General features: G+C 39.8%; 1 protein-coding gene across 2 annotated transcripts in view; it reads left to right on the top strand.

Moving 5' to 3' along the window:
- Positions 1-3,096: 3,096 nt before the first annotated feature.
- The window catches only part of MTDH (metadherin), a 31,827-nt gene continuing 16,832 nt past the window's right edge, over positions 3,097-18,091 (top strand). The window contains exons 1-5 of one of the 2 annotated variants that reach the window (XM_038174335.2): positions 3,097-3,646; positions 9,471-9,575; positions 14,067-14,148; positions 14,594-14,773; positions 16,297-16,365. In XM_038174335.2, coding sequence (XP_038030263.2) covers positions 3,230-3,646; positions 9,471-9,575; positions 14,067-14,148; positions 14,594-14,773; positions 16,297-16,365 — 853 coding nt within the window. In that variant the 5' untranslated portion in view covers positions 3,097-3,229. The remainder of the gene's footprint in view (positions 3,647-9,470; positions 9,576-14,066; positions 14,149-14,593; positions 14,774-16,296; positions 16,366-18,091) is intronic. The other variant, XM_038174334.2, reaches the window with a different exon arrangement.

Genomic DNA, 18,091 nt, shown 5'->3' with positions numbered 1-18,091 from the left:
TGTTAATGGCATACTGTGATCACCTTAAAGTAATTTGGGGACATGATGTATGTGAGATAATACAGCAGCCAAATCTTGTCCAAGATTTGTCAATTTCCTGACATGAAATAAACCTTACATTTGTTTTGTTGGGATTCTTTCTATCTTCTCTCTTTAAATGCTGAGAGGCTTAATTTGCTTCTGCTATATCCACCTGGCTTCTAGCCTAAAGAATATCCAGAACTGCAAGGACATACGGCTTCCATGCTCATTTATGATAATCATAAAATTTCGTTGAATTAATATTTTTGAAGCATTCATTCTTCTTTTTCTACATATCATATCAAAGAATAGGTGCTGAGATTTAAATATTTTTGGGCAGCTTCTGTATATTCCTTCATAAAACTCTTCTGACAGCTCAAATTTTGTTGAAATAATTTTCTGTTTAGGCTTAGAGCTGTGGAAAGGTATTATACAGGGTATGCTTAATAATGGTTGTAAAATAAGGAAGGAAGAAGAAAATGAGGAAGAGAGATTACAAAAAAAAAAAAAGTTTTATCTTTATTCTTTCTGGCTCTGTAATTGTATTCTCTTTTGTAATGAGAATAATCAACCTTCTGCTCTGATTCTTTGGAGAATGATATAAGAAACATTTTATATTCCTCACTGCCAGAAAGTGTCCTTAGGATACCTTTGGTCAGATCCATTAAGAGACTTGAAGATTAACATTAAACTGCTGTTTGTATCGAAATTAGTATGAAATAGATTGCTTGCTTTATTTGATGTTTATAGTCTCAGTAGTATGTTCCTGCCATTTTTAATGTTACCAAAACACAATCTTCCTGCTAAATATTTCAGTGACAAATTTTATGTCTCCTTATTGCTATATCACATTAGCTCAGAATAAAAAAATAAATTTCAGATTCATTTGTTTCACCATCCCAAGCAAACTGAAAGAGGCTATGTTCAAGGCAGATCTGCTACCTTTTTTACACAAATCTGTTTCCTACGACTGCGCTGCTATTCACGGTGGTGCCACTCGGTGGTGCCACGGGGCCACAAAAACTTCATCTGATCTTAAATTCAACCGCTTATATTTTGCAACAGAGAGTCATCAAGTTCTTGCAGTGTTTTCTTGCCTATGCAAATTTAGAATTAACAAAATCTATGTTTTGTTTATTTGTTTTTTAAATAAATAAAATAAATAAATCGTAGCCAAACAATGCTGTAAAATTTGCACGTGCTTTTCAGATAACGTATTTTGTACCAAAACTACATGATCACTGTTCTGCCACCCCTATCTGTGTAAGGCAGTATCTAAAGTAAGCAACTACTTACAGAATAAGAATTTATTTGGCATGTTAGGGGGGCTCAGTTGTGCAACTGCCTGCACCATGATAGCTAACACTTCCCAATACATGTGTATAGTCTATGCTAAAGCATAAAAGCACAGAAGACAAAGTATTAGGGCTTTTAATTAAGTTTACCTTCTAAAAATATACAACCATCTATTAGTAAAGTGTTCTGCCATAGAAAGTTGCTACAACTACTTTCAGCAATACCTTTCATTCCAACTTAATTAGACAAGTAGCACTTGACTGCCTGTTTAAAGGTGGCATAATAATAATAAAAAAATCTCAAGGGCTCTTTTGAAATACTTTACAAAGAACTCTATGAACTTTTTAAACATAAATACTTGTGCGTGAAAAATATACTGACATTACAAAATATGGCAAAGTTACCAGTATACAAAAACAGTGTAAGCTATCACTGTGCTATTTAAACAAATGCTATTTTACTACATTTCAGATTTCAAGAATCCCATGCAGGCTTCTTTCTGCCAGACTATGAGAGATGAACACCCCTTGGAAGTAATGTTGCAAACTGAGAGAGTGGGACATGCCGTTAGCTTCCAGCAATGTCCCAATGCAGAAGACTAAAGCTGCAGTCACTGTAAAGCTTCTCGACCGTGTCAGCTCCAGGGGTCCGACATCTAAAATTCCACAGGAACCCTCGATGCTCTGAGACCAAGTTTCTGAAAAATAAAAATAAAATCAGGACATGCATTCGGGATCAAATTTTTGAGAGCTCATTTTTCAAGTGCATGGATAAATTAAGTTTTGGAGTTCCAGTGGTATTTTACATAAAGCTCACTAATTCATTCCACATATTAAGCCAGCTGTGGGAGTTGAGATCTTAGGAAATAAGGCACTTGGAAAGCATCTACGTTGTTACGCTACCTTGGCTAGTATATTTCGAAATTGCACGGATTTTTCACTGTCATGTTTAAAAACCTTCTCTGTGAAAGAGAAGGCCTCTGGAGGTCCACAACGCGGGCCTCTGAAGCGGGACGGGAGGCAGCATCTCCCTGCCCGCCCCAAGAACCTGGAGGTTGCCTCATGGCAGCTTTGGCTGCTCCTTGTACCCGTCACGCAGGTACGTGCCGGTTCGCATGTTCTACGTGGGGTGTGCGAGGCTCAGGACCAGAGGTGCTCGCGCTGGGGCGGCGTTGCACAAGCACCAAGGCCCTGGGGCTTTACGTGGTTTGGGGAGGCTTCTTCAGGAAGGCTTCGCCCTACAAAAGCACAAAACCCCCGCTGACATCTGCAGGCCGAGAAGAAGCGGGGACAGCTGTGGTGTTGCTATGAGCAGAGACAACCCATTAATTACCACACACACTCCTCTTCAGGGGGACTAAAGCAGCATGAAGGTGCTTTAACACCGGTGGAAAGGCTGCTGACGGAGGGCTCGCTGCCTTTCTCCCTGCCTCCCTCCCTCAGCACCACGACCCCCGAGCCCCTCGGAGCCCCCTCGGAGCCCCCTGGGCGCCTCCCCCCCGCCGCCACCGGGCGGCGCCCGGCCCCGCTCGGCGGCTGCCACGTCGAGGCCGCCTCCCCGTGCTGAGGAGGAGGAGGAGGAAGGAGAAAGAAGAGAAGAGGAGGAGGAGGAGGAGGAGGAGGGGGCGGAGATGGCGGCGGGGCGCTGACGTTGCGGGGAGGAGGAGGAGGAAGGAGGAGGAAGAGGAGGAGACCCGGCTGCCTCCGGGGCAGAGGCTGCCGCGTCCCGCGGAGGCTCCGCGTCCCCCTTTTCCTCCTTCTTTCCTTCCTTCCCTCCCCACTCCTCGCCCCTCAGCGGGCAGGCGGCGGCCGCGATGCGCTCGGCGTGAGCGCCCGCCTCGGCTCCGTGTTACCCCCCCCCCTCCCTCCTTCCCCTCCCTCCCTCCACGTCTCCGTGCCCGTGAGGGGCGGCGATGGCCGCGGGCAGCTGGCAGCAGGCGGCGGCCCAGCAGGCCGAGGAGACGGCGGCCCGGGTGCGGGAGGCGCTGGCGGGAGGCCTGGGCTTGCTGCGAGCCGAGCTGGGCCTGGAGCTGGGCCTGGACCCGCACGGCCTCCCCACCTGGCTGGCCCTGGGGCTGCCGGCCGCGCTGGGGCTGGGGCTGCTGGGGCTGCTGCTGGCCCTGGTGTGCGGCAGCGGCCTCCGCAGGAAGGCAGCGGGCGGCCGGGCTGAGAGGAAAGGCGACGAGGCGGCGGCCCTGACAGGCAGCGGTGGTGGTGGCGGTGGTAGTGGTGGTGCTGGGGGGCCGGGCAAGGCGGCGGGGCAGCTGGGGCTGAAAGGAGACGAGCAGAAGAAGAGGAGCAAGAAGAAGCTGCCCGAGAAAGCGGCGAGGGTGAGAGGGGGAGCCGGGGAGTTGGGGAGGGTGAGGGCTGAGGGGGGGGGGTGCAGGCGGGGGGTGTCTGCTGGGATCCTCTCGGCTGCCAGAGGGGGGTTGGAACACCAAAGAAACAGCATTTAGGTGAAAATGAGGCTTTTTTTCCTCCTGGAGAAGGAAGAGAGGTCTCCCTGCTTCTCCCTGCTTCTTTTCATGAAGCTGTGGGTTATGTCTGCACACCGTACTGTTGCATTTTTACTCTCAATATTGTCTTTTTACTGCCAGTCAAAACCTTACCAGATCAGGAACTGGTAGCAGAGACCTTACCGTGGTTCAGCTTCTCAAGGCAGGAGTCTCAGCCCAGGCAGGTACAGGCGGTTCGAAGCCTCGTAAAGGCTGCGATGATTCAAACTTGAGTAAGGCTTGCTGCTGCGCCTTTTCGGCAGGACACGTTAACACCAGGCGTGTGGTGAATTTGCCTCCCTAGGAACACGCCTGGGTTGTTACAGTAAGGATCATCTCCTTTAATAAGGAAATCTGTCTCTCAGCAGCCCCTTCAAAACAGACCGTGGCTGTCTTTTGTTTTAATCCTCGGTCTGTGATGTAGGAATCGTGTGTCTTTGACAGTGTTTTCATGAGAAAATCAATTGAATGCAGAAATTATCAGCTGTCCTTTTCAAGCTTCCATTATCATAGTTTTGGGACTTGAAGGGATTGCTTCAATAGCTTTTATGTTGTTGGTATGTTTGTAATCCTATTTACGTCCAAATGGATTATAGGAATGAAAGTGCAGCAGATGTCCCCTGCCTTTTACAACTATGTCTTTTAATTATATAGTGCGAAATTTAATATGAATTGTTTGCCTAATGACCAGAAAAAGGAGGTACAGAAAGGGGTTGTACCTTCGTTTGGTTCTGTGGCAATACTGAGACTTGAGAAGTTTTGTTTAAGATATTTTAGCCTTCTCTCCATTAAAAAATACAAAAGTCTGTATATAGCACCAAACTGTCTTTGAGCAGTGAACTCCTGAAACTCAGTGGAGCTGATTCTGCAAGTTGCAGTAGGCTAATAACTAGGCACCAAGAAGAGGAAGCACTGTGATTCAGAATTTTTCAAATGTTGCTAGGTCTCCATTTTGAAGAAGACACGTTAAAGATGCAGTGTTTTGTTGCTGTCCAGAAAGGGACATCCTCCAAGGCCTAATAGATCTGTTATGCTTTCTAGAAAACAGGCTAATCCCAGAAATAATCCAGATTTTTTCATATTTTATTTAAACTCCAGGATAAAAACAAAACACAAACTCTTGCAAGTCATCTTTGGAGACACTGAAAAATGCCTGAACAGAAGAGAGAGTGAAGAAATAGATACATTATTGACAACGTTCTGCAATGTAGGGCTTTATAAAAGCAAGCTTTGTGTTGTGTATAAACTTAACTAGCTGACATTTTCAGTGAATATAAATACTTGTATTGTTTCCAGCTTGGTTTACTCAGGCACAAAATAGCAGAAGTGAAGGCTATGGAAAAGCAAATAGTTTCATAGTCAAAAAAGAGTAAAAGAGTTTTTCAGCTGTCAAGATATCATTCTGTATTCTTAAGATTTGGAAAGTTATTTTCGTATTACTTTGTATCCATTATTTCAATGCAGAGATAAGATTAAAAAAAAAAAAAAACTTTACAGGAAAGAAAATGAAAAAACTGAATCATTAACTACAGTGCAAATAAGTTTGTATCAGCAGTGAAGTTAAATAGGCCTGCCTCGTGCTCGTTATCCAACATAAGTTCACAGGGACCTGTATTAGCACATTCCAAGATTTTCTGACTTGTTTCACCATGAAAAACATTTAAAATCACATTGGAAATTGAGAGAAGCAGCAAAAAGTCCTACCGAAGGCTGTGTAGTGGTTTCATCTTGTATTTTTGTACGCTCGTGCTAATAATGAGGTCTGTGAGGGAAAAAGAGTAAGCCTATTATCAGTAGATTTACCAGAGGGTTTGCTATGCCAGGGTCTAGATTTCCATTACAGGCATTACAGAAAGCTTAGAGCAACTGGTCTGGAGCATTAAAAAGCACACTGCAGATGTCTAATTAAAAGCCGTAGGGTTACTTTAATGTAGGGTTACTGAGCTCATTGTGGGGCGGGTGATGTACGCTCTCATCAGTCAGGATCAGAAATGTTCTCCACTGTACCAAGAGTATTATTGCTTTGTTTCTTGTCTTTGGGTTTATTTGGTTCCTTCGTAAGTACGGTACAATTTAACTGAGGTTTTTAGTACGATGTGGAGTTGAGTAGCAGGGAGTTGCCTGGATGCTGTAGTATCTGTGGTGTTCTGTTTATTGACTTGCTGTGGGTAGACTGAGATCAAATGAATGATTTAGCGTTCATGAGCACTAAGTTCAGAGAGCCAGTCCTGGCTTCCTCCAGCAGCTTGGAGCAAGGTAGCGTCATGGTAGCCTCACTTCAGATTCTCTCTGTAGATGTGCAGTAAACCTCAAGCCCTCTTTCCTTAGCTCCTGGCAGGGGAGAGAGCGCTTTGTCTTCCATCTCAGAGCTCTTTAGCCCCTATTAAGATTTTTTTCCTTTCCAAAAATCTCTTGATCTTTGATTTTAGTTCCTTTCCCTTATGAATAATTCCTGCGCCTCTCTTCTGCTTTTTAAATCTTCAGAAGAAAAAGGTGAAACTAATCTTAACATGGTTTCTGTACAATCTGGAAAACATCATCGAAACTTAAGAGTAAAATTCTTCTGTATTCAGCTACAGCTTATAGAAAGCCATTCATCCCTCTATTTATAGATGCAGAAAATACCAACCTGACAATATATTTCCTATTGTTTGAAGTACCCCCGACCAGTATAGGCCACGCACTGAAGTTTAATTTTGGTACAAGCTTTGGCATTCATTTGAGAACGTGTCTTACTTGGCCTCCTCCTTCAAAGAACTTTTCAGGCTATGCTTATTATGCTTAGAAATAGACTGCATAAAGACTTTTTCATACTTCTAACTGATACTCACGTGTTGTACCTGTCAAACTGCAGCAGTTAGAAGGCTGTAGGCTTGTCCAGGGCTTGCAGAGAAAATTGCTTAGTTTCTGTCTTAAGAAAAGCTTGCAGAAAATAGTAGTAAATGGATTCTTTCATTGGCCAAAAAAAAATGTAAGTAGGTGTAGCTTTGTAATGTGTAACCAAGGACTTTGGCTAATATGGCCTTGTAAAAATGTTTGATAGCAATTTCATTACTGCTTTTTGCAATGTGAAACTGAGGTATCCGTAGCATTGTACTGTATTTAAAGAACAATAAGTTTCATTTCAGCACTTAATGTCAGCACAACCTCTATTCTGCTTCTGGATTACCTTAACTCCCTCAAAGAGGAATGTGTGTGGAAAAAGGGTTGTTTAAACATTGGAGTTTTAAGATCAGGCAAGTCCAGGAGTGTGTTCAGAAATGAATATTGTTATTGACAGCAGTATTTCTGCTGTCACATCTTCCCTATTTCTGTTAGGACAAAGGGAAAAAAAAAAAAAAAGATGGCATATAATAACTTGCCCAATCTGAGTGGTTTAATACCATTGGTGGAAGTTTAGTATATTACTGCAAAGTTTTAAACTTTGTCTTTTTAGCTGTAGTTGTCTTTTAAAAGAAACACTTCTCAGTACTCTGGAAAAGCTTTTTTCTTTCCCGCTTCTGTTGCTATCTTCGTTATACCCAAAAATGGTCACATGAATTTTGGTTAAAGTCTGTGATTCATCTGCGGGTAGAAATCAAATGTGGAAAGCTTCCACCAAAGAGGCAAATATTGCAAATATTCAGGGAGAAATGTATGACGGTTCAGGCTTTTAACCTGATTTCTAATGGTCATGGTCTACACGATCAGATGATCAGACAGTGTTTTAAGCAGTCATGTGGATGAATTTTTCCAGAGGGTTCTTAATGGGTATGAATTAGTTTATTACTTAAGAGAAACGGATGAAGGTTTTACAAATTCCATGTGTTAAACGTTTTGTGTTGAAATTTTGAGAGGGATAAAGACTGCTGTTCAAACTTCAGGTATATATGTTATACCAAAGAAGCAAAGCAATGTATAGAATTAAAAGAAGTTAGCTGGCTGTTAACATTTCTGACAAAGTCCGATAGCAATACTAGAATACTGCAGCAGATCTGTTATTTAGACTTACCAGTAAATAACGTAGAGATTCTTTTTCTACCTTACAATCTTAAAGATCATGGGTTTTAAAACGACGTTGCACCACTAACAACGTAGCTGTCTGTATGGCATCTGGAAAAATAGGTCTGAGAACTGATTTTTGGCGGCGGGTTATTGTCAAGATTGAACATCAGATCTTTGGTGTCCCTGTGGAGTCTTGCACTGTGAGCTCTGTTGAGAGGAACTTCTGGACAGGGTTTGGCGAGACAGATCTATAAGACGATTTTTCAGAAAGCCAAGGGAAGGAGTGTAGCATGCTAGATATAAAAGGTCTAGTTCAAAGCCAGCTGTTGCAGGAGGAGAGGGGTTAGGTGATCTGATCTTTCAATTTCTATTAATAGCTACAAATAACAAGTTGGCATGCTAGCTAACTACAGTAAGCAATACTATGCTACACACTGGTGCCAGGGGTGCTCTGTAAGCATAATATAAAATGGCAAGAAAAAATTCCCTTCCCAGTTAAGCAGAGGAGCTGGTATTCATTACTTAGGTCACACCAAGTTTGTAATGTAGCCTTTTGCTTCAGAGCAATCAGGTTGGTTTAATGTGAACTTAAGGTAGCTCATGTTTTTTAATAAACAGAATAACTAAGAACAATGTATCTGGTGGTTTAAACTTTATTTAACTAGATGTCTTGTACAGGAAATACATTTGACCCAGACATAAAAGCAAATATGAAGTAGAGTGGTTACTTATGCTTAACACCCTAAATTAGAGTGAAAATTAAATACCTGAATCATTATGAATAACAAGAAGCTTGTTGTGTGGACCTAGTATCAATTAATACCTGTGGCAGTTGCATTTCTCTCAGTGAGAGTAATTGCTAACAGCAGTATAAAACTTCAGGTAGCTTAATCCTGTTCAACACAACAACTTCACTCTTCATCTTTTGGGAACATTAAAGAAATTATTGTATATTTGCATTGGGAATGTGCAAGCTGAGGCATATGCCTCTGCTGTCAAAGTGACAATAAGACTTAGGACTGTCCAGATTTTTTAACTTCATTATCATAGAAACTTTTGGAAAGTAATACATGCTAATTTCCTTCCTTTAATTACTCTGGAAGGGAAAATAGTGGGCTGATGTGATGACTACCCTCGAGTCTGACCATCTGAAAAGAACAACAGGATGTTCTTTGTTCATGCTGCATGTTTAACTTGTAATTTCTGTTCTACTATGGAAGTTTAACTTGTCGAGCAAGTGAGCTGTGAGGGTTACGCACGGGTACTTGGGGAATAAAGTGAAGAAATTTATTCCAGATCGGAATGATTTGAAAAATTCAAGCTGCCACAAAGTGCTAAATGTGTTCATTTAATTAGATAACTTATGGCGTGTACAGATGTAGCTGGTCTCAAGGCTGGTAACTTACAGAAATTTATTTCAATAAGTAATTCCTATATTGAATAAGATTCAGATGAAATGAGGGGAATTCTATTTTCTTTTCATTCTCATTCATACATGTGGTAAATAGAGAACTGCAGTTGATATTTCGAGTGCTTATGCAAAATTCTGTGGGTTTTACTCAATCTTGAAGGCATTTTTCCGTCAAGTAGTTGCATTTCAGTCATTGTGTAGGCTAAGCTTTGCTTCATCTGCTTTCTCCAGTTTTTTTATTATTTATACTTACTGTTTACACAGCCTAATGGACGGTCTTTCCTTGATGTATCTGAGGATGAAATAATACAGCCTGTCTGTAAAGAAAATACAAAGCAACCTTTGGATGCAGAAAAGAAGAATGAAAAGGTCAGTTATGCACTTGAAAATGGTGAAGTTTAATGCATGTTACTTCAATATCTAATAACTCTATTTGTGGTAGGAAATCCAGTTATTTATCTGAGTTGGGGGGGGGCGTGTTTTTAATATGAAGAGTATTAATCTAATGCTCTGTTGGAAAGAGCTAATGTATTTTCTCAGCTTCTGAGATCATGCCTTATCGTGGAGTGTTTGCATCAAGCAAAACAAACCCCCCTGCTAAACACTGATGCATTGTTTGCAGTTTGAAGATGTTAAACCTACAGAAATCAAGTTTGTGTTTAATCTTTGTGGGTTTCTGTGGAGATGCGGCATAATGATAGTATTGTTAAGTGGCTTGTAAATGGCCCAACAATCGAGGGACTACCATTGAAAGGATTAAGAGCATGTGCATACTTATTTCTTTTGTCAGATGTATCCATTAGTGATTAGAGATCTTAATTTCTGATGACAAACACAGGCTTTGAAGTCTGGTGTGAGCTTTCTTGTTGTGCAAATTGAACAGCTGCATTAGAACATCTTTTTAGAGCTTGATCTGAAGCTGTATGTACTAGGTAGCCATACTAAAGACAATGTTATTTTTTTTTCCTCTGTGAGGACTGATCTCTTCTAGCTTTGCCATAAATGCTCTCTCTTCTAGGCAACATAGGTGTATTTATGATAGGCCCCTGAGCAAAACTTTATTTTGTTTCTTTTGCTAACGTTGTGCACGAAACTTTCTGACTGGCATGGATTTCTGAGAATATTTAATATATTTCCTGGCTTATGCTACAGTGAAGACTAGCTACCAGTTTTGTTCTGGTCTGGTAAACATCGCATTTTTTGTTTTAATTTTTTTACTATTAGGAATGATAAAAACTCACTCTTAAAAACCTTTAAATATGTACATACATGTATTTTGACAAAGTAAATTGACTCAAATCATTTGATATATTTGAGGATTAACTAATAAAATTTCCTTCACAAAGTGCTTTTGCTCTAACTATAATGAGGAGTTCACGAGAAAGAAAACACTACTTCATTACTGGAATTTGTTTAGCTCAGTCAAGCTCTAATTAACTTACTTGACTACCCTTTTTTATAGTTTGTTGGTGAAAAGAAAACTATCAGAAAGTTAATTGTATCATGTCAGTTGGCTATAGTACTCTGCAAGCTTTCATCATTGACAAATAGGCTTATAAGGTGAAGCCATTTTACAGAAAATTTCATGCTGCACGCTTCTTTATCTTCTCCATGAGTCACATATCAGACTGTTCTTTTCAAGAACGGAACAAAATGTGATCCTGAAGGAACAACCACATTTTTATTCTTAACTTTCACTTTACCTTAAGCATGTTTCCAGGCAGGTAAGGTGTTTCAATACTCAACCTGAGCTTTACCTTAAAACTGAATGTTGAAATGTTAAATGAAAGCTGCAGGAGGCTGGTACCACCACATGGATTTCTGATGCTCGTTCAACAGATTGTTTTCCTATCACTTTGGGGAAGCGTGTTTGCCTCTGGAGTTGATTGTTACCCTTCAATTAAAAACAGCCCCAAGTACTTGCTTTAAGCTGTGGGTAACTCTGCAGACATCTAATTATTTGGTTAAGCCTCTCGGGGCAGCTGTTGTGTTTGTAACGTTATAAGCCTGCTAAGAAGAACGTTAGGGGTCCTGTGTAGGTGTTCGTTCTTTGTATGGCTTGAGGTGGGCGGTAGGAGGTGATGGGTAGGATTTAAGTAGTGCGTGCATGTATACAGATATATAAATACATATAATCTGTGACCTGAAGGGTATGATTTTTTTTGTTGTGCTTAAATATTTGCTTTTGATGAAAAACAGAATTCCATTCGTGTTTCTGTATTTCTTAGCTCCTTCAGCCTTGTGAGTTTCATGCATGTTTTTTTTCAGGGTAGTCATTTAGGTTTTGTCCTCTTGTTCTGCTTTGTGTGGAAAGGAAGCTTTGGGCAATGTCTAGGTTGTGGCTGATTCATACAGTTCATCATTCTCTTGACACAGAACAGTTCCTTCCCTTTTTTCAATTTCAGTGACTTGCGCAGTACAGGGTTTTTAGTCATTTAGTATATGGGATTCTATTTAAAAAAAAAAAACTTCTCTGGATGAGACTGTAGAATCTTAAAACTTTATTGCCAGTTCTTTTTTTAAAAAATACACAAAACTGCCTTGTCCTGGATACTAGAAATAAACAGACCATTAAGAATGCAGAAGAAAGGCTTATTTCTCTATAGTTTGTTCTTGCATGGGGGACCATGTATCTTACAGACATAAATTTTGGCAAGCCTGCCAAGTTCCTCATGTGCTCCTTGGCTGGTGACAGACCCAACACTGGCAGCTTTCTGCGTTGCAGAAGCTGACACTTTGAATGAATAGGGCTTCTGCAAAATGGTTGGCTAGGTTGCTTGAGACACTTTAACATCTTTAACCTTTAGCAGTCAGTTTGTTACCAGGATAATGATGGGTACAGAACTTGGTTTGGCAGGTGTTGAATAAGCTAGATACCTAATTATAGTTCCAGTAACTCAGGTTAGGAAAGCAAATGTATTTTCAGTATTTGTATTCTCAGTTGTTGTTACTAACAAGGACTGTTTTTAAAATCTTAACTTTCAAAACTGTTAAGCTTTGATGTTTTTATCAGAAACGTAATGCTTGATGTCATTATCTCTGTAAAAGTGAATTTCTTAAGAAACTGCAGTTATAACCTGGAGAAGCAGTCATCTTAAACTGCTATCTGAAAGACTTGTGAAGTGTTCTGACGTGTTCTCTTCATGTCAAAGACCAGATGAGTGATGATGTCTTTGTGGATGTGAGATTCTAAGACCTCAGTTTCCGTTCTCAGTGTAGGTGAGACTGGAGGATGAAGGTGCACGATCACTAACCTTGCCTTTGCTTAACTGGCAAGAAGCAAATCATAATCATCTTTTCATGCTGTCTGCTGTCATGCTTAATCCTTTACTTGGAAGGTGCTCTGAGAAATGATTTGGCTTGTTCATGTTCTTGGAACCAATTCTTCCCAGGTAGCTTTTGAAACAGGCCCTTTTCTTTTAGAGACTGTTCTGAAGTTACCCAGCCAGTATGTGGGTAAAGGTAGTTTCCTGAGCGAGTCTGTGAAATAATTCTGTTTGGATGCTTGCATATTGTGGGTCCCCTAGTACAGCAAGTGGTGAATTAACTGCTCTAGTCAGTTCTGTGTTACAGGTGTGCTGGCACAGCACTGCATACAAGCAGTGGCATTTTTATTAGCTGCACTAACAAGCTATGCTGCTTTCAGGACCTATGTGGAAGCTATGAGATACTTTGGGGGCATGCTAACTCAAAGACACGTACACTGCATACTGTAGTGGACCCATAGGATTTCTGCTATAACAGTGGTGATAACTTATTTGTTACCAGTCCTAGAGAGATTGGTGTATGGTTCTTAGCCATCTAAGACTTGCAAATCATAGTCTGAACTCAGGTAAAAAGCTGGTAATTAACTATTACCCAGTTGCTAGTCTTGCTCTAGACATCAAGAAAGACATTCAGTATACTTGAAATACCCCTGTTAGAGTATTCACATACAGAAACACTGAATCGGTGGAAGTTGTGATTTAAAGTGAGTAGATAGCCTTCTTTCTTTAAAAACTTAAATATTTTTTTTCATTTAGGTTTATCTAGTGGTTCTTAGACACCTCTTCACTGGATCAAAAAGCTTTTTAGTACTGTATTTTCTTTGGAAAAAGGCAGGCAAGTCATTTTGCTATCGCTTTGGCTTATCAAAAGGCTAAACTCAAAGGTTTTTCTGCAATATACTCCCTCCAAATATCTAGGGTCATTTTTCTTTTTTTTTTTTTTATAGTATCTTTTTAACATTTTATATTATTACCTGTTGCACCAAAACTGCTTGCAGGGGTAGTCATCTATGTTCCTATTCATTTATCTTTGCCTGTATAGCCATGGAACAATGACAGGTGGAATCATTTAAAATAAATAAAAATGCATATTGCTCTAAGCCCAGTTCCTGCTTTGAAGTAATTTTCCGTGCTGGAATTCTTACCAACTTGTTTTTTGTTTGTTTTGTTCCTGTTTGCTTGTAATTTAAGGTATCACTGTCATTCTTTGTTGCTCCATGTACATGTATAACTATACAGATTTTACCAGTGGGATCTGTCTGTCAACCAGTTCATATTTCTCTGTGGTTGTGATGCTATCAGCATTGCTTCTTCCACAAGGATTTGTGTTCTGTAGCATAAATACTTCTTCCCTCCATCTGCCATTTGTGTCCTGCACAAGGTTTTCATGCCCTTTAACAGTCTTAATTTATGCTTAGGAATAAGTATTGGTTAGTAGGCCTTTAATTTTCAAGGGACTGTCCATACAGAGGGTTGTTAAGAAAAAATCTGTTTTAAGTTTGCTCCTGTTCCTTTGGTTTTGTTTTTAAAATTCTAAGTACATAATGAGTAATCACCAAATAATTAATAAGATAATGTTTTATTTTTATTCTAGTCAAAGAAAAAAAAGAAATCAAAGGGAGATGCTAGAACGGTTCAAGATGCATCACGTGTAGATGGAAAGGAAGTTGATGAAGGTACTGAACACAAACAAAAAAAATCAATTAGATGTACTTTGATTTAAATGCTATTACTTGTTTGTGACTCATAAACAGAAAACTCATTTTGTCCTAACTCGAGTTGTATATTAGATCTGGAAATCTGATCTGTGAAATAACATTTAATGATTTTAACTGTATTTCTTACAGTTAAACTTACAGAAACTGAGAATAGTCATGTATAATATAATAACTTATGTTATTCATGTTTGCTTTGGGAAGCAAAGTGCTATTGTATTGCATCCAGGAAAAAACTTACATTCTGCCAGTTGTTCATTTTCTCCAGCTAATGTTGAAGTTGCCTGCTGGGTCTAATTTTTAAACTGAAGCTTTTTTCAGACTTCAGCTTGATATGAGACAAGGTAAAGCTCTTTCCTGTTTGCACTCTAACTTAATCATGTTTTCATTTTGGGGAACGTATTAGGAACCTGGGAAACTAAAATCAGTAACAGAGAAAAGCGACAGCAGCGGAAGCGAGACAAGGTGTTGACTGATGGTGGCTCGGGAGAATCAAATCCCCAAGGGTCAGAAAACACAGCTACTGTTTCCATCGAACAGCTGATGCCTACACCATCACTTCCCGTTGGTCTCAGAAAAAATAAAGGTATGATAGTCAAGAGGTCTGTGAAAGAATTCTAGAAAGATGATGTCTTTTGAATACTTCCAAAACAGTCACTATTTAGGCATAACGGATATATTTGGAGTAGTAACTCTTGAGGAAATTATTTCAAACCTCAAAGATAATTTTCCTTGTGCAAAACTCCCCCTCTTTTTGAGCCACGGTTTTGGGAGAGCTCAGAAGAGGACGTCCTGGAGCAAATGGCTGAGGCAATGTCCTCCACCTCAGAGCTGTGTCAACACCAGTATGGTATGTCAGTAGCTGCACAGTTGTGTGGCTGTGTGTCTCCATTCCTGCCTTCATGCTCTGCTGATTCTGCCCATTATGTTCCCTGGAAACTTCAAACTCACCCCACAGCACTCTTGCAGGCAGTACCAACTCAATTTTTTGAGTGCTTCCTTGTAGGAAGGTTACACCTACAAGTTCTCTACGCTGATTATGTTCATTGCTTAACATACAGACTTTTTTCACTGTCTGGTTTATTAGTACATGCGCTAACGCAGTTCATGATGGTGGGACACATCTGGCTGAAGTTTGGTAATCAATTATAGCAGCTGAGGTTTCAATAAGGAAATAGGCTTTAGCTCCAACGGCTGCTGCTGTTTCAGGTAGTCTCATGGGTTTAAGCAGTGTGTAGGCATAGGAATTCATATTTGGCTGGAGATGAGAAGTGATTTAGGAAGCTAAAAGAATCTAAACACACAGTTTAGTTTTCTGGAGTATTTCTAACCTGTTGATATACTCATCTCTTTAATGAAATGATATTCTAGCTAAACAGCAAAAAGACTGAGCCTAGCTACTATCTGGTACCTTGTGACAACATATTGAAACTTGCAGAACTTAACAATTTTATTTATTTTTTTTTTAAATTGACTCTTGTTTGAATCTTGACTGAGTGCTTTGAAATTGGATAAATTGTTTCCCGTTTTCTTTTTTTTCCTACTGTTTGTATGCAAACAGCTTCAAGGAACAGTAATTCCCGCTGTCTGTATACTCTGTGGCTATCCATGACTATTGTAAACTCTCTAGGCAAAGTTCCTTACGCAGCATATGTTTTGATGTATCACCTAATATAAGATTAAATTGAAAAGAATCAGCTGTTTCTAATGTTTTCATGGGAAGGTGAAAGTCAGAAATATCTCTAATCATTTCAGAAATGTATAGCTACCCTTAGCTGGAAAAGGACAGCCTCTGTTTTAGATGTCTGCTTGCCATTCTTGGGAAACTAGCTAGAATTCTTCGGAATCTGCAGCTACTCAGTTTGTAGGCTGTAAATTATCTTTGAGTTCAATTTGTCTATAAGAATCAACATAATGAAAGATAGAGTATTCATTTTACTCTTAAGTTTCCTGGAGATGGCTTAATTTACTTTGAGGTACTGATTAATGTTAGTGTGTGTGTGATTTTTGTTTTTAAGTACCAGTATTGAATATTCTTAAAGGAATCTTACAGGTGTTGCTGTCTGCAGAAATTTACTCTAGCTCTGTCTCCTCCTACCTCTTCACCAGGTGATACGCTTCTGAATGTGCAAGTTAGCAGCTCCAAACCTTCCAAAGGGGAGTCATCAATTCCACAAGGTAAAAGGCTTTCATGAGTAGGAATCCTAATTAACTGGAAAAGTGTTCTACAGAAGCGAAAGCACATTGTCAGTGCAGGGTGTTATGTGGTTACTAATCTGGAACTCTATTATGCAGCTGGCTCTTTTTGCTATGCAAATGTTATACTTCTAAGTTGCAGTTACTACTCAACAGGTTGAAAACAGTCTCTATTACATCTGTTGGGATGTATAAAATACAAAAAAAAGGATCTAGTGTCTAAAATTTTCAGGCAGATTGCTTGCTGTACAGATCATTACTTGCAGAATGCTAAAGCTTATTCTCAAGCTCCAGTTAAAAATCCCTCAGGCAAGCTTTTCAAATTTACTTTTTTTTGTTAATAAGTTTATTTGCTCAAAGAAAAACAAATACAGATAATTGATTTCAAAGACAGTTGATTATTGTGAAGTTTGCACGCATTGCAGGTTGTGTACCTGTGGGTTATTCAGTTCTTTCAATGCTCCTCTGAGGGGTTTACTGTAAAGGCATTCATTTTGAGGACATTATTTGTCATATAATTGTTAAACTATTTGGCTATTTTTAGACTATGCTTGACTGATGAATTGATATCTTTTTGATAAGAGATGGTGATAGAGCAGTGCTTGAAGTGAATTAGTTTGGCATAGTGATATGCAGGTGGTGGTTTCTTATAGCCAGCATTAATGGCATTTCTTTAAACAAGAGTAGTCACTGCATTTAAACAAGTCAACAAATGAGTTATTAAAAGCACCCAGGTCCAGAAAATGCATCACTGCCAGTTTTTGAGAGCTTTGATTCACACGCTAACTTTCTGGACCACAGCATAGAGAGAAGGAGCCATGTACTTCAGAGATGCATAATGATAGGATAGGAGGCAGTGATTAAGTTGCACTAAGGGAAATCCTGTTTGGGCGTCACCAAGGAAGCTCTTTACACGGTTGCCCAGAGAGTCTTTGAACTCTCAAGTTCTGGTAATCATAAAGACTGAGTAATGTGACACAATTTTTAAGTAAGCTGTGTGGAAGTTAGCAGAAGGTGGAAGTAGGTTGCTTCCAGAGATCCACTGCAACCTTAAGTTTTCAGCCCTTTCTATGAAAAGTTTCTGGAAGAGTGGTTTATTAAACAGAATAATCAAGCTTTTGCTCCAGGACTTCAGCTGTCTTCTTGCAAGATTTCCAAAGAGTTGTTCTACCAGCTACACTAACAGTTTCTGTGTTTGCTGGTTTTGTTGTTGCCATCCCCTAAGAGGACATGTTACCCACAGAGGACAGAAATTGACGCAGTGTAGCATCTCTAGAGTTGTGAGAGAAAGGAGGGTGTTTTTAGGTACAGGGGTTGTTACATTACAGCTGGCTGTGTTTGGAAATAGGATTAATCTAGGAACATGTAGGCGTATCTCAGCAAATCATTTCTCTGCAAGTGAGGCTGCCTTGAATTTGGTATGTTCATGCTGCCTGAGTGGAATTCATTTATGAAATAACAACATTTCATCTGTAGTTTTTGTGGACATATGATTCTGACTTAATTATGTGTCATTTTTTAGCTGAGTATTTATTTAAGTGTAACACTCATGATAGGTAGATACTTAATCATTTGTCAAATGCAGCTTTTTTGTTGTTTACAATGTATTAAAAGAAAAAAAAGATTTGATATGCAGGGCCCTTTGAGAAAGGCGTGTCATATATAGGTCACGTTGGGTGTGCCAGGGGATCGTTAGCCTTTGTTTTAT

This window comes from Anas platyrhynchos, chromosome 2 (genome assembly GCF_047663525.1).
Source record: "Anas platyrhynchos isolate ZD024472 breed Pekin duck chromosome 2, IASCAAS_PekinDuck_T2T, whole genome shotgun sequence".
In the NCBI taxonomy this organism is placed as follows: domain Eukaryota; kingdom Metazoa; phylum Chordata; class Aves; order Anseriformes; family Anatidae; genus Anas; species Anas platyrhynchos.
Note: the sequence above shows the minus strand (reverse complement) of the source record. Positions and strands in the feature narration are given on the sequence as shown.